Source organism: Corvus moneduloides, chromosome Z (genome assembly GCF_009650955.1).
Source record: "Corvus moneduloides isolate bCorMon1 chromosome Z, bCorMon1.pri, whole genome shotgun sequence".
NCBI classification, from domain to species: Eukaryota; Metazoa; Chordata; class Aves; order Passeriformes; family Corvidae; genus Corvus; species Corvus moneduloides.
The window spans coordinates 28,585,728-28,610,144 of NC_045511.1; the positions used below are offsets into that span (position 1 = coordinate 28,585,728).

At 44.9% G+C, this 24,417-nt stretch overlaps 1 protein-coding gene across 4 annotated transcripts in view; it reads left to right on the plus strand.

Moving 5' to 3' along the window:
- The first annotated feature begins 2,369 nt into the window (after positions 1–2,369).
- ELP1 (elongator complex protein 1) overlaps positions 2,370–24,417 on the plus strand; it is a 37,866-nt gene continuing 15,818 nt past the window's right edge. Inside the window, exons 1-26 of one of the 4 annotated variants that reach the window (XM_032096982.1) lie at positions 2,370–2,602; positions 3,702–3,854; positions 5,472–5,553; positions 7,463–7,543; positions 7,896–7,981; positions 8,554–8,653; positions 9,536–9,626; positions 10,112–10,235; positions 10,851–10,941; positions 11,980–12,210; positions 12,501–12,671; positions 13,264–13,363; positions 14,002–14,184; positions 14,998–15,104; positions 15,593–15,696; positions 16,521–16,574; positions 16,672–16,777; positions 17,461–17,576; positions 18,308–18,381; positions 18,994–19,072; positions 19,343–19,422; positions 20,268–20,408; positions 21,504–21,589; positions 22,661–22,809; positions 23,641–23,764; positions 24,199–24,296. In XM_032096982.1, coding sequence (XP_031952873.1) covers positions 2,453–2,602; positions 3,702–3,854; positions 5,472–5,553; positions 7,463–7,543; positions 7,896–7,981; positions 8,554–8,653; positions 9,536–9,626; positions 10,112–10,235; positions 10,851–10,941; positions 11,980–12,210; positions 12,501–12,671; positions 13,264–13,363; positions 14,002–14,184; positions 14,998–15,104; positions 15,593–15,696; positions 16,521–16,574; positions 16,672–16,777; positions 17,461–17,576; positions 18,308–18,381; positions 18,994–19,072; positions 19,343–19,422; positions 20,268–20,408; positions 21,504–21,589; positions 22,661–22,809; positions 23,641–23,764; positions 24,199–24,296 — 2,961 coding nt within the window. In that variant the 5' untranslated portion in view covers positions 2,370–2,452. Of the gene's footprint in view, positions 2,603–3,701; positions 3,855–5,471; positions 5,554–7,462; positions 7,544–7,895; positions 7,982–8,553; positions 8,654–9,535; positions 9,627–10,111; positions 10,236–10,850; positions 10,942–11,979; positions 12,211–12,500; positions 12,672–13,263; positions 13,364–14,001; positions 14,185–14,997; positions 15,105–15,592; positions 15,697–16,520; positions 16,575–16,671; positions 16,778–17,460; positions 17,577–18,307; positions 18,382–18,993; positions 19,073–19,342; positions 19,423–20,267; positions 20,409–21,503; positions 21,590–22,606; positions 22,810–23,640; positions 23,765–24,198; positions 24,297–24,417 lie in introns of all 4 variants that reach the window. The other 3 variants (XM_032096978.1, XM_032096979.1, XM_032096981.1) reach the window with 3 other exon arrangements.

Below are 24,417 nucleotides of genomic sequence, written 5' to 3' on the forward strand. Positions count from 1 at the left end.
TGCCGGCGGGGCGGGGCCCCGGCGGCCCCGGGACAGCGGCGGGGACGGGGCGGCGGAGCGGGAGGGCAGCGGGGCGGGGGACGTCAGCTGCAGCCGCGGGAAAAATGACAACAGCAGTAATATAGGGCATTTCAGACGGGTGTCGGGAAGAAAGTGATTCATCAGGGTGATGCGACCCACGGCTAGCAAGCAAGCAGAAGGGGACATTTCGTGGGTTAGAGGGGACCAGCCACCTGCTATGGGGGGACTTCTCTCCAGAGCTGCAAAACCACCGGGTGACAGATGCAGACGTGCTGCGAGAGCTGGGGCAACTCAGCTCAGTCAAGCACATTTCACAGGGTAAGAACAGTGGTAACTTGGTGACTTGGGACACTGGAGGCTGATAGGATCAAGCTGGGCCAAAGGGAAAAGCCTCTGGAAAAGATACTGCAAGGAATAGGGGTGACAACTCTAAAGAAGCAGTGCAGGTCCTGGGGTGTCAGAGGGGACAGGGTGTACAGGACGGCCAGGTTCACGTGCTCTCTGACAGCTGCCTTTCCTCCTGCCAGTGCAGCCAGGCCCTGCTGGCCTTGGCAGGCGCTCTACTGGCCTGGGAAGGCACTTCTTATGCCTTTATCCCAAGAATAAGGAGTCTGGATGGCTTTAATTTTCCCTCTGTGCAGTGATAACTGTGCCTTTTCCACTGGTCTCAAAAAAGCCCTGAATTTAGCAAATTTTACTGAGTTTTATCACTGACTTTAGCCAAGTTTAGTACCAGAACAGCAAAACCTGTCCAGGTGTCTAATGGCCCATCTTTCCACTAGCCTAACTGCCAAACTGTAGAGCACATTAAGCTGATTACAGCATGCAAAATCTACAGATTGCCGTAGACAAAAACAATTTGTCTCAAATTTGTCTTGTCTTGGTATTTGGACATTAGACTGGATCATAGAATCACAGAGCATCACAGAATTGTTAGGGTTGGAAGGGATCTCTGGAGACTCTCTAGTCCATCCCTCCTTGCCAAGGGAGGATCACCTAGAGCAGAATGCACTATGGTAGGATTTTAATGTCTCCAGAGAGGGAGAGTGCACAACCTCCCTGAGCAGTCTTTTCCAGTGTTCTGCCAACTTCAACATAAAGAAGTTCTTCCTTCTGTTGAACTGAAATTTCTTGTGTTCTAGTTTATTTCCATTGCTCCTCATCCTGTCAGTGGGCCCAACTGAAAAGAGTCTGGCATAATCCTCTTGGCACCTGCGTGTGAGATATTTATATGTCTTTATGAGATCCCCTCTCAGTCTTCTCTGGACTAAACAGGCCCAGCTCCCACAGTCTCTCCTCACAAGAGAGAAGTTCCAGACCCCAAATTATCTTTGTCACCTCAGCTGGACCTTTCCCAATAGCTCCTTGTCTTTCTTGAACTGATCATCAGTACTGACTGATAGAACCTAGCTCCACTAGGAAAAGGGGGAAATGTGAAGGCTATAACTGTGATTGCATGAAGTCCTTCCCCTTGAAGGCTGAACTACCTTCTCCCTCTCAGCCACACCTGGAGGCAGGTGGTAGAGTGTGACAGAAGCAGTGGCATCAGGGCAGCACTGATCTATGTGAAGGCTGGCCTGTAAGTGCCTTAAAAGTCTCAGCTGGAGTTCTTCAGCTGGTTAGTGCTAGAATGGTTCCAAAAGAATCATCCTGCTCCCACTGTCACCTTATACACTGGCACTGGCAAGGCCGCACATTGACAACTGTCCAGTCTGGGCCCCTCACTTTAAAAAGAACATTGATGTGCTGGACATGTCCAGAGCTCATGAAAGGACCAGAAAAAACATGTCATATGAGAAATGGCTGAGGGAGCTGGGGTTGTTTAGTCTCCAGAAGAGGAGGCTTAGGGGCGACCCCATCGCTCTCTACAACTCCTGAAAGGAGGGTGTAGTGAGGTGGGGGTCAGTCTGTCCTGCCATGCCTGCAGTGAGAGGACAAGAGGAAATGGCCTTAATCTGAGACATGGGAGAATCAGATATTAGAAAAAAAATCACTGTCAGGGGGGTCAGGCATTGGAATAGTTTTCCCTGGGAGGTGGGGGAGTCCCCATCCCTTGTGTTTAATAAACATCTCGATCTGGATCTGGTGATGTGGTGAAAGGGTTACAGTGGCAGTGCTGAGTGGATGCTTGGACTGGATGACCTTAAAGCGCTCCTCCAACCTCGGTGATTCTGTTATTCTTTGTGCAGCCTCACAGGGAGCTGAGCTGTTGAGGAGTCGCAGCGCTGATTTTGCCGCCTCAGCCACAACCGCCCGCGGCTCCGGGCCCGGCGCTCCCCACACGGCCCGAGGAGGGGCAGGAGGGGCCGCGCTCCGCCCCGCCAGAGCGACACCGGCGCACGGCGCCTGCGCCCGCCCGCCCGCGCTGCAGGACTTGGCGGCGCCGTGAGGCGGTGGCGCTGCCTGGCCTCCATTGCTCTTTCCCTCCGCCATGAGGAACCTGCGGCTGCTGCGGGCCGGCGGGTGCCGCTCCGCCGCCGCCACGGGCACCCCGCAGTGCTTCTGCCTCGGCGCCGAGCCCGGCACGGTTCTCGTGGGCTCCCAGTACGGGCTTGTGGAGCTGCGCTCCGCCGGGGACTCGGTGAGAGCCGCGGCTGCGGCTGCGGGGCAGGGTGCTGGTGGTTGCCGCCGTGTTGGGGTCGGCCATGGTTGTAAAGCTGGAATGAAGCGTTTGTGCCTCCGCCAGCGGGAGCGCGCCGGTGCTCGCCGGGAATTCGCCTGTCTCCTGATGCGGTCCCCCTTCGCGGCCGTGTCTGCGGGCTCTTGGACCCTCCTGCTCCTCCCCGCCGCCGCTTGCTGCTGTCTCACGGTGCCGTGGAAGCCGCTGCACCGTGATCTTGGTGGCTGAAGAGGCTTGTGCTTCTAAAATACTAAATCTGCTTCTTTAAGAGCGTGGCTGTGTTAGACACGTGTCACTCGCGTGGTTTTCTCATAAGCACGACCTGGCGAACAGTTGCATCAGGACAGGTTCACAAAACAGAACCAAACAGGCAAAGAGATAGTGAAGAGTACAGGAGGAAGTTTTTGAAACTTTGCTCTAGGGGGAGAAAAACCCCAACATACCGCTAAAGTAATAAAGTGCTGTTGAGTCATGAATTCCTGTTAGAGCTGGGTTGCTTTCTTCTCACTATGCGATTCTGAGGCATCTAATTCCTTTAGTACATTCAGTTCTGAAATTAACTGGTAAAAGACCTTTGGGGCTTTCCAGGGATTTAATTTTCAAAGATTGCTGTACCTTAACCATCCAAATGGTTTTCCTTAGAAATTGTTTTTATGCTGTGTCTAGAAGTGTGCATGCCCCCTTGAGAGTAGTGGGACTCTTTAAGCAGCTAGCCTTGCACCTCTTAATGTTTACACTGGTGAAATATGAAAAGGGTGTTGAAAGACGATTACCACAGCAAATTGTAAGCTGTGTATTGTTTGTTTCCATATATCAGTTTTCTCGTTTTCTTCTATCACTTTTACCATAAGGGATCTTCATGGTTTTCTATGGATAAGTGAGGATAAGTACTTGCAAGCTGGCTTTTTTCTGGTGCCATTGACACACTCCCTTTTGCTGTGTAATGTTTTGTTTAACTGCAGTAGGATGAAATATACCTACGGATATTAGTCTGTTATTTCTGCAAAAATCCCAATGAGGTGATGTGTAATTAGTTAGCCATTGACCTTTCTGTATCAAGGTGTCAAGAGAAGTTTCCCTGACTGTGGATGGGTTCTTGCCTGAGGATGGAAGTGGCTGCATCGTGGGTGTTGAAGATCTTCCAGAGCAGGAGAGTGTGTGTGTTGCTACAGCAGCTGGAGACATCCTACTGTGCAACTTGAGCACAAAACAGGTACCATGGCAGGAAAGACACAACAGTACTGAGGGAGTTCAGAGGAAAGAATAACACTTCTAATTTCTTTAGGAGCCATTTGTATGCTTATTGCATACTGAGCTATGGCTAGTCTCCATTCTCTGGGCAGACAAGCTGATTTTTGTCAGAACCTTGAGAATGACTAAAGACAGAATATATATTCTGAAAAAGAACTGGAATTGAAATGATGGGTTGTCTATCCACAGCCTGGGTCCTCTGAATTTGCTCAGTGGGCTCCCAGCAGTACAGGATCTGCTAGAAAGTATTACAAAAACAGGATATTTCTGAGACTAGGTAAAGAATAAAGTAATCCATTCATAGTTCACAATGTAGCTACTGTTTTGTTATCAGTTGATACATGTTGACATGACTTAAGATATGGCAGAAACTGAGATACTTGCTTTCTGTTCCTTCCTCAGTGTCAGATTTATATGATCTTCAGCAAGACACTTAAACACCACAACAGCACCCTCTGAAATCTGAATCAGCTCCCACAATACCAGTCCAACAGTGCAGGTTTAAGTGGGCATGAGATGACAGTGCTCTGTCTGGGTTAGCTGTAAGATTGTGGTTATTTGCAGCTTGTCTGTTTTGGTTCATGTTTGCACTTGATTTGCAGATACCACTTAAATATGCAGTTAGCTGTATCTGAGAAATGAGTCCTTATTGCAGCTTACTACATGTCATAAAGGAATAGAAATTAACAAAGCCTGTGATATGGGAGACTTCTTTTGCAGTGATAGATGCATCAGAGAATAGGTTTAACCTCAGATTCTTTATTTTGCGGGTTTGTGGCTTACTTTCTAGTTTTAAGGCTGTCGTCTTTTGGTGCAGTCTGGGCACCAACAGAGAGGTCTGGAAGATTCCTCTGCTTATTCTGAAATCCTCTGTATGTGAGTGATAATTACTCTGCTGACTGGTCCCAGTCCCACTTTTCTTACCTGAAAAGATTGTGGCATCCAAGCCTAATTCCTTGAATGGCATCATCTTGCTGTTTATCACGAGTGGTGTGTTTGTTGCTCTGTTCTATGCCTTTTGCAAATCAGGATAGCAATGCATAACAAAGGTTCTTTGCCCACTGCTATTACTTGCTCATGATGGCCCAGTAAAACTAGCCCAATTTTCCATAAATTTTGACATTGGTGCAGGTATATACAGTTGTCACGTTCAGCATACACAGGCTGATCAGAGTTTAACTGTGTGTTGGAATTCTCTAGGTAAGAATCATTATGTCTGTGTTTTGTGACTGAAGAATATTTACCAATGTAATCACAGGCCCTTTCAGACAATACTAGTATTGACACTATACGTTGCTGACATAAGACTGGGAGTTGCAGAATAAAGCTCTTTCTAAAACCGTGTATGGTAGAATGTGCTAGACTCTACATTACCTGGGCTCTCACTCATAAACATTCTGGAACCAATTTTAGTCAGAAATGTTTCTTTTGTTTTGTTCAACACAAAGTGTGAAGTTAGGCTTTTGACTTTTTTAAGCAGGAGGCAATTTTCTTTTGCCTTCGTGGCTGTTTGCATTTGTGCTGGGATAGTGCTGCACTCATGTTCCTGCATTTCTGTGATCTTATTTTGGTCTTACAGGTGGAATGTGTTGGAAGTGTGGACAGCGGTCTGAGTGTCATGAGCTGGAGTCCTGACCAAGAGCTTGTTTTGCTTGCAACAGGTATCAACAACAGCCTGTAAGCTTTCTGCCTGTAGGAATGAAACTCACTATGGCCAAAGCACCAAACAACTAAGAGTGAGAGACAAGAAGAAAAAGTTATGAAACTGGGGCTAGGACTTAAAGTGGAAAAAACTCTGTCAGATCCTATACATTAGATTTCATATCATGATTCATAAGGTGCTTCAGAGATCCAAGCAGAAATTGGTTAGGCCCAAAAAGCTGTTTTGTAGAAGAGTTATGAGTCCTTAAAATCTTCCTGGGGAGTATATTTGATCTTGCCTCAAAAACATAAATACTTCTTTATATCACCATTTGATTTCTTAGTAACAAAAACTGTTTCTTGGCCTTTGGTAGGAAATACATGTGTCGCAGGCCCAGATTAGCTACAGGTGTGACTCACCTAGAAAATTAAATTAGCCTCAGACAACACAGAATTATGGAGTGCTTGGGGTTGAAAGGAAACTCTGGAGATCACCTATTCCAATCACCTTGCTCAAAGCATGTTACCTAGAGCAAGTTGTGGGGGTTGTGCCCAGTTAGGTTTCAGACCCCACAGCCCCTGTGGACATCCTGTTCCTATCTGTAATTGTCGTCAGAGTAAAAAAAACCTTTTCTTAGGTTTAAAGGGAATTTTCTGTGATTCAGTTTGTGCCCATTGCCTCTTGTGCTGTCCCTCAGCACTACAAACAGCATGGCTGTGTCTTCTTTACTGTACCCCACCTCCCTGTAAATAATATAACACACACTGATGAGATTCCCGTGGAGCCTTCTCTCCAGAGCAGTCTGGCTTGTCTCAGCCTCCACTCATGTGACAGATTTTTCAAGACCTTAATCATTGTTGTGACCCTTTGCAAGTCTCATTCCAGCATGTCCTCGTCTGTTTTGTACTGGGAAGCCCAAAAATCGAGTCAGCATTCCACATGTGTCTCAGCAGCCCTGAGTAGAGGAGCAAGATCACTTCCCACAACCTGCTGGCAGCACTCCTCATGCAGGCAGGTTGCTGTTGTCCACCTGTGCAGCAGGGCATACTGCCACCTAGTTCAACTTGGTGCCCCAGGAAACATAGTTTATATTTTTGCCAAGCTGCTCTCCAGACACTTGGTTCTCAGTCTGTCTTAGTGCTTGAGATTATTATTTTCCATATGCAGGATATGACTTTTTTCTTGTTGAGCTTTATGAAGTTCTGGATAGCCCATCTTGCCTGCATGACGAGGTCCTTGTGGACAGCAGCACAACCTTTTGCTGTTACTTGCTGCTTCTCCCAGTTCTGTGTCATCTACAAACTTGCTGAGGGTCCCATGCTCCAGGTCATTGAGGAAGATGTTAATCATTGCCCCTAGTGTTCAGAGGCATGCCAGTGACTGACCTCAAGCTGCACTTTTTGACAGTGCTGGCAAGCTTTTGAGCTTGGCAGTTCATCTGGTTTTCACTGTGGTTTTATCTATCCCATACTTCATGGGTTTGTCTATGATGGTGTTGTGGCACACAGCATCAAAAGCTTTATTAGAGTCAGGATAAATTAAATCCATTGTTCTCCCCATATCCACAAGGTGGTTATCCCATTGTAGGAGGTTATCAGGATGGTATGATTTCCTCTTCATAAATCCATAGTGACTGTTCCCAGTCGCCTTCTTGTCCTTCATATCTCAAGAGAAAAGGTACCAGGTACTTGTTTGGAAGGTGAAAAAAAATTACTAATCTTAGGCCAGGAAGCATATTTTTGAGGAGAAAAACTTGCAAGTGTTCTGTTCCAGTTCGAGGTTTCATGCTTTGAAGGGTATGTTCTCTCTAGTGCATGTTTTCTGTATTTAGGTACATGACAGAACAACAGGAGCACACAGGGGAACACGTGCGTTTTTATTTGCTGCAGATACCATTACCAATTCTGTATTTAATATCTGCCTTGCAGGTCAGCAAACACTCATCATGATGACAAGGGATTTTGAACCAATTACGGAGAAGCAAATCCACCAAGATGAGTTTGGAGAAGGTGAGAGGTGCACTGAAATGAAGTTGCCCTAGCTGATGTAATTGATATGTTGTAAGCATGTGGAAAGTAAGGAAATGGAGCTGAGCACTTTGAGGCCCTAGGAGACATTTAATTAGACTGTAGTGTTGCTGGACAGCTGAAGGGGAAAGTCAATATTGTTACTTGTCAGAATAAATTCAAGTAAGTTCCATGTACCAAAGTACTTTCTGGGCAACGTAACTTCCCTGTGGGTTTTTAGAATAAAATTTTGGGAGAATGTACGGGTTGCTTGAAGCTGTGATTGTGTACAAAGTGCACAGTAGTTAAGGTATTCTCTGTGAATCTTCCACTACAAGGATTATTTCTTCTTCAGGAAAGTTTATTGCTCTTGGCTGGGGTAAAAAGGAGACGCAGTTCCATGGATCAGAAGGGAAACAGGCAGCACATCGCAAACAGACGGTATTATACTGCTTTTTTTGTGTCAAGCCAATGCTCTCTCAGGCAAAACACGTATAAAGAGAGTTTCTATTATTCCTGCGGTGCCAATTTGCTACCAGCTTTCTAGTAGTTCTCTTCATGGGCGGCTTCTGTCTGTGTTGTCTGAAATCATGCATTTTTATCTTCCTTCTAATTCAAGAAAGCAGCAGGGAGTACTTACTGCTTTTCAAACAGAGCTCAAAATAAGATTTGCAAGCATTCCAGCATCAATCCTGAACCAATCTCAATTCACTCTGTGTCCAGCTTATGCATTGCTGGTCTATAAGTAAAGACCCGGGTGCATGGGAAGGATAGGGTGTGATCATGTGAAGAGATAGTCATATGCACTTGGAGGAGGAGCAGATTGAATTAGATAGTTTTAATTCTAGTATTTCCTGAAACAACATTTTGAATAATGAGTTTTTAACTTACTAGCCTTGACACTTCTTAATGGACGGATTTCATGCTAAGGCTCTTCAAAGAGCAGTCTATTTAGACAAAGACCGCAGTTGCCTTCCCAAGCTTTGATGCAACTTTCTTCTGTGTGACTTCAGGAAGTGTTACCTACACCAGCCTGGGATGATGGCAGGCCTCGGGTGACGTGGAGAGGAGATGGGCAGTTCGTTGCAGTGAGTGCTGTCTGTCCAGAGACAGGTATGGCACCAAACTTCTTTGCAATACCAACGTGTGTAAAGGGCTTCTTAAGCAGAATCTAGGTAAGGCAAGAACTGTTTGTGGTCTGTCGGCCACTTAAAGCAAGAGTGAGTTAAGCTATTTAATTGCCCTTTGCTCTCATGTTCTCAGAGCCATATTATAGATACAGTATTTTGAATACCTTCTTTGCAGTTTGGTTTTCAGTTCAGTGAGATGCCAGGAGGGATTACTCCTTTGTAGATACTGTCTGAACTGCTTCTTTCACCTGCTCAAGTTTTAAGGAATACCCGATAGGCTCTCAATGCTGAATGGATGAATGTGTTTGGGTTCATATAACCACTGTCCCTTATACTAGAGTTTAGCCTTGCACACTTTTTTAAAAATACTGGTAATACTTTTCCCTTGGTTATGCCCTGAAGTCAAAGAGGTAATAAGCATATGCATTACTTCTAAGACTGCAACTGATGTTTTCCATGATAAATACTACTTTTTGAGGAGTTCAAATGTATTGGTCAACATATTGAACTGCACCAAACCTCACAGCTCTTCCACAAGTTTGGGTTTTTACCTTCAGTACTACAGATTAGGGAGGATCATAAATTTATAGGAAGATTCTAACATTCCCATGGTGAAAGCTAGAGGGGGAAATGACTATGACTGAATTACATCAGATTGAAATTCCTAACACAGTTCCTTCAGTCACTTGGTTACTGAAGGGAGAACTGCCTGAGACAGAACAAGTTGTTAGCCCTTAAGGTGTACACAAGGAATCTCCTTTTTATACATGTGCATCAAAATTTGCTCTTCTACCCTCATAAAATTAGGAAAGTCTCTTCCCAGTGTGTTCTTAGACCTTTGTGTCATTGGTCTCTCAACCTGTAGGTGCCCGGAAGGTCCGGGTGTGGAGCAGAGAGCTTGTGCTGCAGTCAACAAGTGAGCCTATCTCCGGATTAGAACAAGCACTGTCCTGGAAGTGAGTAGTACAGCAGTCTGCATGCTGACAGCAGTGTTGCTTTTTATTCCCTGGTCACAGTCTTTGATCAACATCATTTTCATTTCTTCAGTTTTTTGTTGATTTTTCCCAAAACTTGAGAAAGCTGCCTTCTGATTCAGCATGAGGAAGAGTAGGCCTTTAAACCCTGAAAATACTTGAATTGCAAGTGGGAAGAAGGGTTAGATTCTCTGCATATGGTCAGTGTCAAGTGGGTTTGGGCTCAACTGTATAAAAAGGAATATTACAGGTTCCTTTCCTAGTGCTGGCATTTATTTGGTCACCTGTAGATATCATGAGCTCTGATCTGTGCTGGACCTATGTATGACTTTTTCTGAACAGCGCTGAGGAAAACACATCCTCTGCCTTTTTCTTCATGTCACTGGAAAAAATGTGGGATGACTGGGGTCTAAGATGACAGTTAGTGACTGTGTGAATAATGACTTCTCATTTGGGTCTTTTTTAAGGCCTTCAGGAAACCTGATAGCATCTACACAGGAAAAACCCAACAGACATGATGTGGTTTTTTTGGAAAAGAATGGTCTTCTTCATGGAGAGTTCACCCTCCCTTTCCAGAAAGGGCAGGTCAAAGTAAGTTCTTTGTCTGGGCTTCTTTGATGTAATGGAGAAAAGGGCTAGATCTTTTCCAGAGTCTAGGGAGAGGCTTTAACCTAATACTTCGTGCTTGTCCTAATGGAGGAAGTGACCTGAAAAGAGAACAATGAAGAAGCCTGTGGAGAAGATGCAATGCCCTCTGCATGCCCATAGTACAAAGACATGTAGTGCATGATGATTGTAGCCCATGGGTGTTTCTGGGCTCTGTTTACTTTCTACCAGGCAAATGATTCAAAAGTACTTTTCAGCAGGTCAGCCATTGCAAGAGTGAGGTTATATACTCACATTGTCCCAAGTAAGTGAGAAGGTATTGCTAGGGCATTACTTCAGCTTCTGTGCTTGGATGCTGAGAGGTCTTTTGGCAGATTCTTTCTCAGTGTCAGGGGAAGCAAAGAGAACGCTACTGTCATTTTTGTGGCCTCTTCATCTGTGGGGTTTTCAGGATGCCTTCTCAGGAGCTTTGCGATACATGAGGGCTCTGTTTTTATATTAACCCACGCACCTTTCATTGTTGAAGATAAGGAACACCTCCTGGTCTTGTAAACTATCTGGAAGCAACAATATCAGTAAGAGCCATGTTTGTTTCTGCAGGTTAATGAAATGCTTTGGAATGCAGATTCTACAATCCTGGCTATATGGCTGGAGGACCTGAAGGTGGAAAACTCCAACACAAACACTTACGGTGAGAGCACCCCATGAGGCTCTGGCTCATAGTTTTTACTGCAAATGTGGTTAGCAGTGGGTACTTACCTGCAAGTTAGGAGACACTGTGGAGGCTTACCAGTGGCTTTGAGCCCACTGTGCTGGTGTCATGGTTTAACCACAGACAGCAGCCAAGCCCCACAGAGTCTCTTGCCCACTTCCCCACCAGCAAGATCGGAGAGAGAATCGGGAAGGTAAAAGCTGGAAAACTTGTGGGTTGAGATAATAACAGTTTAATATGAGAAGGCAAAAGCCACACATGCCATAAAAGGCAAAGCCACCACTTCTCATGGGCAGGCAGGTGTTCAGCCCTCTCCAGGACAGCAGGGCCCCATCATATTCATATATCCTACCGTTACTTGGGAAGGAAAATGCCATCACTCCAAATACCCCCTCTTCCTCCCTCTTCCCCTCACCTTATATATGAACATGATGTCACATGGTTCCTTTAGTCAGCTGGGGTCACCTGTCCTGGCTGTGTCCCCTCTTGACCTCCTATGCACCCCCAACTTCATTGCTAGCTTGGCAGTACGAAAAGCAAAAAAGACCTTGGCTCTCTGTAAGCCCTGCTCAGCAATAACTAAAACATCGCTTACCCACCCTGTGTTCAGCACAGATCCAAAACACAGTCCCATAATTGACACTGTGAATAAAATTAACTACCCCAGCCAAAACCAGCACAGCTGGTGAGGAAGAACCAGTTGTCAGCCTGAGCTGAAAGCATCTTCCAGGCTGCTGTAACTGGAAGTGGTACAAATGGAATACTAAAGGTGTGAGCCCTTCATTAAACAAGGGTTTACCATCTCCCAAGGGTAGCTCAATGAATTCTAGGACTGACTTTTTCACAGTGTGGTGTTTTCTTGTGCTGTGTGATGTATGACACAGCTCGTGGACTGAAGGCTACGACTCTTATTTTAGTTGCAGTTAACCCACCCCTGGAAGAGCAGTGGTGGTTGGGAGGGAGAGTTTGAGCTGGGTCTCAAATACTAGGCTGTAGTAACTATCTGTTTCTCTATAGTTCAGCTATGGACCGCAGGGAACTATCACTGGTACCTGAAGCAAAGTCTACACTTTGGTAGCTTGGAGGAAAATCAGTTGGTGTCACTGCTCTGGGACCGAGAGAACCTGTATAAACTACATATACTCTGCCAGGGCTGGCATTACCTCTTCTATGACTGGCATTGGACCACAGACCATGGGCTGGGGGAGAACAGTCAACATATGGCAAATGTGGCTGTTATAGATGGAGGTAAGCAGTGGGGCAGCTTTCCAGCTCCAGGGTCAGAAAAGGTGGTATAGCATTTTGTATTCAGGCTGGATGGGATTATGATAGTTTTTCTTTTAGTTGTTGTTTCTACAAAGCTTTTAGGGAGAGATCCATGTAATTGATAGAAGCTTCACGGGTGGCTCACTGAAGATAACCACTAGCAGCACAGCAACCATTTTCTGTAACATTATTTCTACTTCAGTAAAGAATCCAGAAAGAGCCTCACTAACATTTGTACTGGTGTGCATCTTGGATTTTCTTCTCTTCCACAGATAAAGTGCTTGTCACAGCATTCCAGCATGCTGTGGTGCCTCCACCCATGTGTACCTATGAGCTCCAGCTCCAACAGGCAGTTAATCAAGTTGCATTTCACACAGATCCCAAACATAGTGGGGATATGGCTGTCCTGGATGCTGACAACAGGATCTCTGTATACAGATACGGTGAGAGCATGTTGCAACCTTGTTAAAAGAAACCCTGTGTACTGTGTGGGGCTAGTAAGGTGGTGGTCACTCAAACCTTTACACAAGACGTACTTGGTTTAAGTGTGAGTTCAAGCTCTGCTCTCGTTTCCAGTAGACTGAGTGACATACAAGCATTTTGGTGGTGCATTGACTTCATGAGAAGACAGTGTTTGTCTCTTGACTATGTAATTGTGCTGGTAATAATTCCCCTGCCTAGCTTCAGCTTGACTGCAGCACATGGTATTTTGCATAAGCTGCTCTGATGGTATGATGCTGACTGGCACCGGGAAGTGTCTGAGAATCTGTTTGGGCACCCAGCACTTCCCAGAGCAGTTTTATATACAGCATGTTGTGAGAAAACAGCTGTTTTGTACTGCAGTGTTGGAATGTGACTGTCTTCCTCAGAGCGAGTGTTAATGAGAATTACATTTTAGCTGTACAAGTAGGGATAGCATCGTCTGACTTTTTTAATAGTTTCATGTAGCATCTACTTTTTGATAAGTTTGAAGATGGAAGGGGCTCTGTTGGGAAGATCTCTAAACTCTGCATTGTTCTTCTTTGCGTTTGCTAGGACAGAGTACAGTAAATGACCCTACTGTCAATTTTGGAGCTGTAGGAGGAAATGGGTTTAGAGCAGCTGTGGAAACACCATACCTGGATAAAACCTACAGGTAATGCAGAACTAGTACAGCTGTAGAGGGGAGAAGAGGGTTGTACCTGGCTGGATGCTTTAGAGGCTCTGACCACTTTTCTCAAGATTATTAGAAGGCTGTCAGATAACATGGTTTCATTTTGTTCACACTGTGTCTGCAAGTAGTGCTGAGAAGTGCCCTTTACTGAGGTCTCTATCTGGCAGAACCAGTGACTGTCAGTGACAGCACTGAGATATCCCTTCCTGTGCCTGGTGCAGCACTTTGGCTCTGGGAGCAGGAGCACAGAGGAATGATGGTGCAGCGCCGAGGCCCATGATGATGGCATACAGAGCAACAGAGCTGCTTGCATGGCAGAGACAGTGACGAGGTTAAAAATCCCACCATGCTCTCTGTCTTTGTTCCTAGAGGTATTTGCCATGGAAGCAGTACCACCTAGGGAAAACAGATGGAACTTCCTAGGTCTCATCCTTTATCTCCAGTCTAGCCTGCAGCAGGATTCATGCTTTGGGTGTCTGTGTTTCTGCACTGGAGCCCTCCTAGCCATGCTGTATATCTTAATAGCTGGGCTGTGCTTAGGAAGTCCTTTGCCTCTCTAGTGAGGTGGCCTACTGAAATCAGGTTCTATTTGTGTCCCAACCTCTTTTACTTTGTGACAGAGTTGATGTGAGCAGTGGCAGCAATGAAGTGATGAATCCTCTGGGGCTCCGATTTCTCACCTGGCTGCCAGATGACACCTTCCTGGTTGTTGGTCAAGGTCAGCATGCTGCTCAGTCTGTCCTTCACCATCTGACTGCAGTGCCTCATGTGGCTGGAGCTGAAGAAGAGTGCCTGAATTTACGGTACTAGAGATCTGTCAGTTGTGGCTGAAGTCTGAGAACGCTTTTGGACAGTGCCTAGAAGGAGTTAAGTCTTTTAATAGACATGCAGCCTCAGGCCGTGGTTTAAGGAATTTGGCTGTCTTCCTGCAGGAGAACCAAACAGCTCATGAGGCTGGCTACTGGTCAGCGCTTGCCTGTAGTCCTAATGCCTACACCTGGCCTGGCAAGGGTGCATGCTAAACATGTATCAGTACAGGATGGCTCTGTTCCTTGGAATTTGAGGCCCTTGCGGGAGCGGGGATAGCACATGATACTGAATTCCTCCATTCTTTGCCCACCATTATCAAGGTCCAGAAGGGGATCAGTAGCCATTGAAACTTCTGTCCTCCTCCTTCTCCTCCTCATCCTTCTCCTCCTCACCTGCTGGTCTTTGTGGGGCTAGTTGAGCTAAAACCAGACATGAAAGAAAGCCACCTGGGGTACAGAAATACGGTTCCCAAAGAGATTGGGGAGCTTTCTGCAGCACTTACACTGCAAAGACAGAATGATTTGCATATGAACTGTAGAACAGAAAAAGGCATGTGTTTGCGGAGTGCTGCAGTGCAGACAGTGACCAGCACAGTTAGGCAAATGCCTGTTGGCTGGAGTTGCTGGTGCTCTCTGGTGCCACTGTCAGCTGACACAGGTGTGAGAAGACTGCAGAAGATCCTTACATGAGCGAAGTATGTCCGTGCTGGAGATCTGCATCTTTTCATCTGGCTACAAGAAGGGCAGGAACAAGGTGTTCAGTGTATCTGCTGTGACTGATGTTCTGTGTTTTCTGTCTTATGTCAGCTTGTCAGTGCCTGTAGATGGAGAAGTGATCAGCCTGTACAGCAGCCCAGTGACCAAAACTGTAGCTCTGCAGCTGACTGATAGACGGATCCTAAAATACCTGTGGGGTAAGCTGGGTCATGTTACAGTACCCGGTCTTAGGTGTAGTTATTACATATTTCTTAAAAGGTTTAATGAGATTATTTGACTTTCAGCGACTTGAGTGACTCTTGCTGAATAGTTGGTGCTGTGTTTCACGTTTCCTCTGCTCCCAGAAATGGGCCAAAATTAGTGATTTGTATCAGAATTCAATGAACAGTAACTTTATATGTATACACATACATATGTTAATGCACATATGTACACCCACAAAGTTCAGTGCTGACTGACTGCCACATCCATAGTACTTCTCTCTCATTCCACGGTGGAGTAAAGGCACTACTGAGCCCCTAGAAGTTACCACCTTCTTGTCCACTGCATCCTGGACTTCTGTGCCAGCATTCCTCCCCTCTGTCAGATAGTGTAGCTTATTCCCAGTTCCAGTTTTTTTGAGATATGTTTTAATGTCTGAGTTTTTGATTGGTTGGAAAACAATTAGATCTTCTTTGCTCCTTAGAGGCTTCTACTCCAGTCCTTGAGCCCTGGCAGAGCAGCAGTGGCTCTGCTGTTCAGTTCCCCTACCGTTGTGTGCAGATTTCCATCACGAGGATCAGTGATGAAGTAAGTGAGACTGTGAGCAGATTAAATTCCCTCCTCAGTTGTTCTCTGTGTCAAAAGTACGCCGTGGTCCTCTGCCCAGGGCCCAATGATACTTGTTCGTGATGTTCTTCATAAGGTCCTATGCAGAGCTGAGAGCTTATCTTCTCTTGCCTTCTAGAGCATTTCTGGTGGATTGCAGTTAACACCCAGTCACCCCATTCTATGAATAAAATGAGTAATTTCATTAAAGAGTGAGAAATTTCATATTGGAAATTTCTAGCAGTTACTGCCATGCTCTTTTTGAAAGGACCATTTTGCTTTGTTTTATATGAACTTAACCTATTAGCCAGTATGTCTGCACTGAGTTACTGCAGATCTCCTACTACTGGTTTTTCCTATTGGAGATGGTTTCTTGATAGTTACAACAGCTTAAAGAATGACTAGATGTTTTGCTGATATTTGAGAGGTTTCTGTTCTTCAGTGTGCATCCAGCTGTAAGAACCTGCCTTGCTCTGCTCTGTAGTGGTCCTTTTCCTCTGGTATCCTAGACCAAGTGCTGCTGGAATAGAAAAACCTAGATTTCTAATGTGGCTTCTGCTTCCATTTTGTGACTGTGCAGTTACAGGTTAGGCCAAGCTGGATTTTCAGCCAGCAGTGTTTAAAGATGCTTAAGTTTAAGCACTCCTGGAAGAGAGGTTGGATGACTTGCTGTCCAGCTTCTCTTAAGTAATTCACATGAGGTACTTGGTACCTAATTGTAAGGTACTTCAATCAACTTATCAGTGTTGTGAAATACTGGAGGTTTTGATGCTGATAGCTCATAGTTGTCATCATTTTAATTACAGGAGGTGATCTTGGGCCTCACAGATCGATGCCGGTTTTTTGTTAATGATATTGAGGTACAAAGCTTTTGCTCCTCATTCCATCCCCTTTTCCTCTGCCAAAGGCAGCTTTCCTATTCTGGTCTAAACTGTGATAAACTTCATTTTTTTACAGGTTGCTTCTAACATCACATCATTCGCAACATACAACGAGTTTTTGTTGGTGACAACCAACTCCCACACCTGTCAGTGCTTCTGCTTGAAGAACTTATCAGTGAAAGGTAAATATCAGCAATGGCTGCCTGCTGCTGGTAACTCTTAGCATTTGTCTTGGAAGCACAAGATGTCCCCATTTTTCACATCCAAACCTGCTGTGTTTGGGTTCCTCAGAGGAACTGTTTAAGAGACGAGAATAAGAGAGCTGCTTTCAGAAACCTACCAAAAAGCAAGGAGCTCAAGAAACTGACTATATATCACGTGCTTTTTACAGGAAAGAGAATTTGTGGTGTAGTTGACCCTTACACTGTTTTCAACAGCCTAGCCCTGCATTCTCTCCCTTCCCTCCATGTCCAAAAGAAGAAGTCTGTGCTATTTGAGGATGTGTGGTAGAGAGGGGATCACTGTAGAAAGAGTTTCTGGTGGTGCCTGGCTATGAGAAGTGTGATGACCTTGGTAGAGGCAGAATGACAGCTTACTGGTCCTCTACATGTTTTAGTGCTACTCTTGCCTGGTCTGTTGAGTTCTGTCATCCTGTTGTACAGAGGACACACCTCTGCTTTGTGTACAGGTACAACAGTGACTAGCACTGAGCAAGTTCTCATCCTGTCCGGAATTGCTGAAGATCGCTGCTGTATTGGTGGCTTGGTTGGTCTAGTACAACGTTGCCGGGCTCCTGCAACATAGGAGGTCCTTACTGGGGCACTGTGCTGCATGTGCCATGTGTGCTGATAAATGTTGTCTTCAGCCCTCCAGGCTGGCCTGAGCAGTGCTGCTGCACCCAACAGTGAGACCCTGCGCAAGGTGGAGCGAGGCTCACGTATCGTCACCGTTGTTCCCCAGGACACAAAGGTGGTGCTGCAGGTCAGTGCTCTGCCCATGTCTGCTGGCATCTGCTTTCAGGGTGTACAGGGGCCTGTCACAGTGGGTTGCTGGCCATCCTGCAAACAGTGTGTGCCGTGCTACAAAGCTGATGCCCTCTAGTGCTGCAGCACACCACCTCACAAATCTCCAGCTGCCCGGCTGGATGCAGAGGGATTTTGAGCATGCCAGTGGGAGTTAGGTTCAGTATAGGCAGAGAGATACCCAGTGCAGAACTGGGAAGGACTATTCAAGTTCCTAATGGCTGAGGTAGTGCAGTGCTAGTATTGTGGTTTCTCCCCATGAATCTCAAGACTCACTTCCTAGTACTTACTAGCAGCCCTCCCTTAGCCTTGGCACTTAGTTTTTTGCTGAGCTCACTCTTCAGAGCTGGCAGAGATTCACAGAATGGAGAATGATGTCGTTTGAGAGGCACTTTTGGAAGTGTGGAGCTCAACATCCTCCTCAGAGCAGGACTAACATGAAAACTTGATAGGATTGCTCCGGGTCGTGCTTGGTCGGGTAGAGTCCAGCGTTCTGAGGAAGGAATGTTTCTGAACTGAGAGAATATATTTCCAGATATTTTTCCACAGTTGTTGAAATTGCACGTCCTCGAGTGGGCAACGAGGCCCATGTGCTTGCAAGTAGCAGACAGGCCTAAGAAATTGGCCACTTTGTCTACAATGTAGGCAGAGTAACTACAAGTAAGTGATTGTGTGGATCTTGTGTTATAGATGCCAAGAGGAAATTTGGAGACCATTCATCACCGTGCTCTGGTTCTTGCCCAGATTCGGAAGTGGCTGGACAGGTAGATGGCACTGGTGTATTCTTGTCTTCCCTCCACCAGTCTGAATTGTTAGAGGTTGACTGACCTGGAAAAGAGAGGGAAGCTAAACTAAGAGGAATTGCCCGTGTTAGGGGGAACAAAACTGTTTCTGGGGTGACCACCTAGAAGTCTAGCTTTCAGCAGTGCCAGGTGCTTCTCACTTCCCCACCGAAGGGCTTACTGTGTGTTCTGAGATTGGGTGGGTGGGAGAAATCTTCATCTGCTCCATTCTCCAGACATCTCAGTCACTTCAGGATTAAGCTAGCTGTTTTCCATTTTTTACTGAATTCATTTACAGTTAAATTTTCTGAAAGGGAAATTGATCCAAAATGTAACACTCTCTTTTAATGGAAGTAAAAATAATATAAGTTCTGTATTGCTTCATCAACCTTGCATGCTGGTGTGTCCCACTGCAGGGGGCAGCAATGAACAGTACTGACCTTGCGCATTTTTGTGGAAGGCAGTCTACACAGCTTATTGTGTAGGCTGTTCTCTTCCACCTGGTTCTGTGCTTAGCTCTAGTCACTTGCCTTTATTTGCGGGTATTGCATCTCATCCACTATGTAAACTGTCCCACTTGACTCATTTCTCCAGGCTTATGTTCAGGGAAGCTTTTCAGTGTATGAGGAAGCTGCGAATCAACCTAAATCTTCTCTATGACCACAATCCCAAGGCAAGTCTCCCCAGTTCTCTTGTGTTGTTCGCCATACTAATCTACCCTGGAATCCATCACCACTGAACAGTGGGCTCAAAACTGTAGGTGGTGCTTTGATTCTGCTTTCAGCAGTGATGGCTGTTCTGTACTGTAACATAATCATGCAGACAGATCCAATTTAGCATTTCATCCTATACTTTCAGACAAGGCCTCTGAATTTACTGTTGTACTTGATGTACATGTTCTTAGTGTTTAGAATAACAGTGGTAATATTCTTGTTCATTTCAGGTATTTCTGGAAAACACAGAAACCTTCATCAGGCAGATAGATTCTGTAAATTACATCAACTTGTTTTTCACAGAACTGAAGTGAGTATAAGTCTGCAAATGGAAGCATGCATGTAATTGGTGGTAAATTATTTTGTCAAAACATTGGCAACTCTTTGATGTGGGTGCAAGGAATCAGAAATCTGGCATGTTGAGTCATAAAGGCCTGAGTAAGCTTAATAGTTTCAGGGATAGTGTGTCTTGTTGGGAATTCCAGCTTACAGGCAGCCATTAGATTTTTGCAGCAACTAATTAGTACGTTATCTGAGTACTTTGACTTTTCTGCTCGTTTGCTGTAGAGCAGTAAATGAGAACAGAGAAAATTTTGTTCCCTTATAAAGAGGAGGAAGATGGCACTGCATATCTAGAGTCTGAGGCCAAGATACTTGCTTGGATCCTCAAATCAAGTCCCCTGACTTCTTTCTTAAATGCTCAGTGAGGAAGCTTTATGATGATGGTAATTTCAGGACTTCTCAAGCTTGCTAAAGTAAATAATTGTGTAGGAACTGGTGCTATCACTTAGGTGTTTGGTTTGATTTTCAGTTTTAACCTGACCAGAAATAATAGCAAATGGCTTATTTTTCTGAATTACTCAGTGGATAAATCCACAGTGGATTTAGTAGAAGATAGCTGTATCTTGTAAATCTTGCCTTCCTTATTTTTTTGCGCTACTGAAGTCGCTGTTTGACCAGTTTTAGGGGTGTTTTTTTAATGCCTCTCTTGGCTGGCAATCAGTTGGGACCGACAGATTTTGGAGAGCTTTCTGTTGGTATGGCAGCTGATGAGTAGTTATTTTCTGGATGCATTTGAGTTCCTTAACCTTATTGTCTTTGTTCTGGGCTACGTGACGGACAGTGCTCTTATTCACATTACCTGTTTTTATCTAGAGAAGAAGATTTCACAAAGAGTATGTACCCATCTCTGAATGGTAGCAGCAGTACCCATCCACGCCAGCATCCTGATCAGAAAAAAGTAAACCTCATATGTGACGTGATGAGAGCTGCCATGGAACACATTGACCCTCAAAAGTGAGCACTTTGTTAACTGTAGGTGAAGAAACCATTAGAGAGATTTCTAATAAGTCATTGGCAGGAAGTGAAGCTGTCCTTCACATCAGTCACTTTGCTCTAGGTTCTCTGAGGTGAGCTTGTGCTTCACAAAACTAGCTAAACCATGCCTTGCTTCTGCTGAGGATGCTGTCCTGGAAACATCTAATAATTCCACAGATAACATACCAACATTTTACTACCAGAATTAAAATAATAGATGCAGGATGCTTGTGAAGGTTTGGGATACAACCTCAATTTAGGATCAGTCCATGTGCAAATGGAGACATGAGCAAGATTTTCATCTTGGTGAGTTGCTGACTGAAGCAGCTGGCCCTTTGGAAAGGTATCAGCTGTTCCATTTGACACTGAATTACTGTGTAAATGATGAGCTCCATATTCCTGATTGATTACCTTTTTGGTAACCATCCTCCTTGAATGAATTAACACCAGACAAGAATAAAAGCTGGGAAAATAGGATAACAACAGTGCCTGGTGAAATGGTGCTAAACTATTGGCTGCTTAATATTTAACAGTGGAGAGAGGAGCGACAGGTGGTGTGTAGCTGCTGAGCCCTGAGAACTTAGACACTTTCTAGCAAACAATTTCAGAAAATAAAGTATCTGCTTGGCTGGGAAACCTATTTTGAAGTAGTAACTGTGAATGGTATGAAAGTATAAATTACACCCTAGAAAACTTTCCTTTTATAAAAAAAGGCTATTTTCATGCCAAATTTCATTTGGAAAACTGTGTCCAGCTATCTGAAATGTCAGAGAGAGGTATGTCCTCTTCATGCTGGCTGGCATGGTAAGGAAGCTCATTCTACTCAAAACTCATCTCCAGCTTTGTGACATATTTGGGAAGACATGCTGAGTAGAAAAACCTTTCTGGTATATTCTGTTCTTTTCCCATGTTTGCTGCCTTCCTTTAGGAGGATCAAAATACCTGAGCAGTTTCTTTTTTTTTTTTTTTTTTGTTTACTAAGACATAAACTAGAACTTCCACAAACTGCTAAAAAAGGAATAAGCTGTGTTTCTGCCATCTCACTTTTTCATTCACCACTTCTCTTTTCTTCAGGTACTGCCTATCGATACTGACAGCACATGTAAAAAAGAGTCCTCCAGAACTGGAAATTGCTCTCCAGAAGGTCCATGATCTTCGAGGTTTTGTATCAGGAACTCAAAAGTTTTGAAAATGGGTGGTTTGCAGGGGCTTTGTGTTAAGGAAACTTTGCTGTCTGGGGAAAAAAAAAAAACTATTAAGGAGGAAGCCTCCCTGTCTGACCATCCAGGAGCCACACTGGCAGTCACTTTCGCACCACTGGAGCTGGGACCACCCCCCACACTCAGACCAGGATTCCTTACCAGCTCAACCCCAGGTTTCTTTCCCACAGCAGAGTCTCAGACATCCCCAGCCTTAATTTAACTTAGTCTTGGCACAATAACTAAGTAACGAAATAGAGGTCCAGCTGGTGCCTCTGAGGAGGGACCCTGAACAAAGGAACCCCTGGGCCTCTGAGAACTTCTATACCTTCATAGTCTATCCCTGCAAAAATGTGGAGGTCCTCAGCTCCTGCTGTGTCTCAGTGTCTCACAGGTCTCTGTCTCCTTTGTTATGCAAGGGGTTGGGAGTTCACACTGGAGCTCTCACCACCCAGAGCTCAACCTGCAGCTTCTGCTGCAGCTGCACCCTGAGCTACTGCACTGAATGTGTTCCTCAAAACTTTGATTGTTAGCATGGTTCACCAAGAAAATTATTTTAAGGTGACTGTTAATGGAGCAAGCCACAAAACAGAAATGTACTTGAAACTAGCTGTGTGTTTAGGTACAGCAGCATATCAGTTAAGATATGCCCTCAGCTCACCCTTTTACCTAAGTTTGCTGGCAGGTACCCCAGAGTTGGACCTGTTTTCACTTTCCAGTTGGAGCTCTACTTCTCTCCGCATGGAATAGGAGGTTCTTATTCTGGATCGTGCTATCTCAAGCTAGCAAACTTCGCCTTTATTCTGTGCTGATGCTTCTAGCTTGTCACAGTTGCACGCTCAGTGCTGTGCTTGGGATGGTCCTTGAAGTTGCCCAGTAAAGGCAAAGTAACCCTTCTGCAAGGTAGAACAAGCTGTTAGTCTGATGGTCCCTCTCTGATGTCAGGGTTGTGCTTGATGATGCATCCTTTCCTCACAGCAGGTTCCACTGCTGGTGGTGTAACAGACCATATGCCACTTTACCTTGTTGCAGAAAGCGTTACGCCAGATGTCCAAGCTGTGAGTGCAGAAGAAGCACTGAAGTACCTGCTTTTCCTTGTGGATGTCAATGAATTGTATGATTATTCCTTGGGGACATACGACTTTGATTTAGTCGTCATGGTGGCAGAGAAGTCTCAAAAGGTCTTGGCTTATAGTTCCAGCTAAGGAACTTATTTGTTTACTTTCTCAAAGGTTCTTTGGAGTCTGCAGATCAGCATGCATGTTTTCTTAGTAATGGCTCTCTACCCAGGCAGGATTCCAGTTCTCAGGAGCCCTGTGTGTGCTTGGGCTGATGCTGGGAAGATGTCATGTCTCTGCATCCTTTGGTACTTCCTGAGCACAGCTTTGGAAATTTATTAGTGTTCATGGTGAAACAGTGCTTTTCTAGAGCAGCAAGGCGAAGTAGCTCTGGGGAAGGGAGGCACTAGTATCTGGAGCATTGTGAGTGCATGCCTTCCAGTCTCAGTTCTGTGCTCTTGATTCTTGCTTGTGTAGTGGTGCCCATGATAATAGCATGTGTCTTCATGTGGGTTTAATGTGAAGTGCCCATCTGCATCTTCGGAGTTTCCTAATGTTACAGCAAATTCTGCTGCCCATCAGTTAGAACACCCTATTCATGTTAATGGGTTTTATGACCTTTGGTGTGGGGAAGTTGATCTGGCTGCAAATTTATACGTAATCACAGATAATTGAAAACAGCATTTGATATGACACATAGGCTTGAATTTTAAGTGTTACCAGCCTTTAGATACTGCTGAAGTCCATGTGGGAGCCTGGTAATTTAAGTTAGTAATTTTTGGCAACAGTATATGCACAAATCGATTTTTCAAGATGGCTTACATTTGGAAAAAAAAAGCCTTTTTTTAGCATATTATCATATATTTTCAAAATGGGACTGTGTGTTGGTGAAGATGGGTGCAAATAAGGATTTTAGCAGATTAGCTCAACTGCAGTTTTTATTGTTCTTTGCAGGACCCAAAGGAATACTTGCCCTTCTTAAATGCCCTCCAGAAAATGGAAACCAATTATCAGCGATACACAATAGACAGACACTTGAAGAGATACACAAAAGCTCTTGGCCACCTCAGCAAATGTGGTAGGTGTCCTAAGGCGGATTTCTGCAGTGTAACATTTCCATTTTGGAGATGCTCTGGGGGGAAATAGCTGAAGAAAGAGAAGGATTGTGCAAGACTATCTTCCCATTTGGTAATGTCTGGTGATCTTCTACTACGTGCTTTTTGTACTGTAGCTTGGTGCAGGGAGAAAGAAACGTTTACTGCTCTGTGGTCATGAAGTACATGAAGTCTCATGTTGTTCCTGTTTAAGTAATTTGTCCTTGGTTAATATCTCTGGCAAAAGCGGAGCAAACCTCAAAGAAGTGAATGCCTTGATTTTACAGTAGTAGAATGGGTGCTGTTTCACCCACGCACCTCTAGTTGCTTCTTGATGGTGTGAACCCAGACTGTCTGGGAGCTGGGAGGGCCATGTACTTTCTCTTTTATTTTTAAAAAAACTAAATTATTTCTGCAGGTCCTGAACACTTCTCTGAATTTCTGAACTTGGTGAAGGATCAGAATCTATATTCTGAGGCCTTGAAACTGTACCCTTCTAGCACTCAGGAGTACAAGGTGCGTAAGCTCGTGACAGTGCAGTGTCAAAGGTTTTTATTCCTTTATGCATGTGTTCAGATACCCTCAGCACCTTGCATGAGGGCAGGAATGAAGCCGCAGTTCCTGGTGTTCAAGTTCT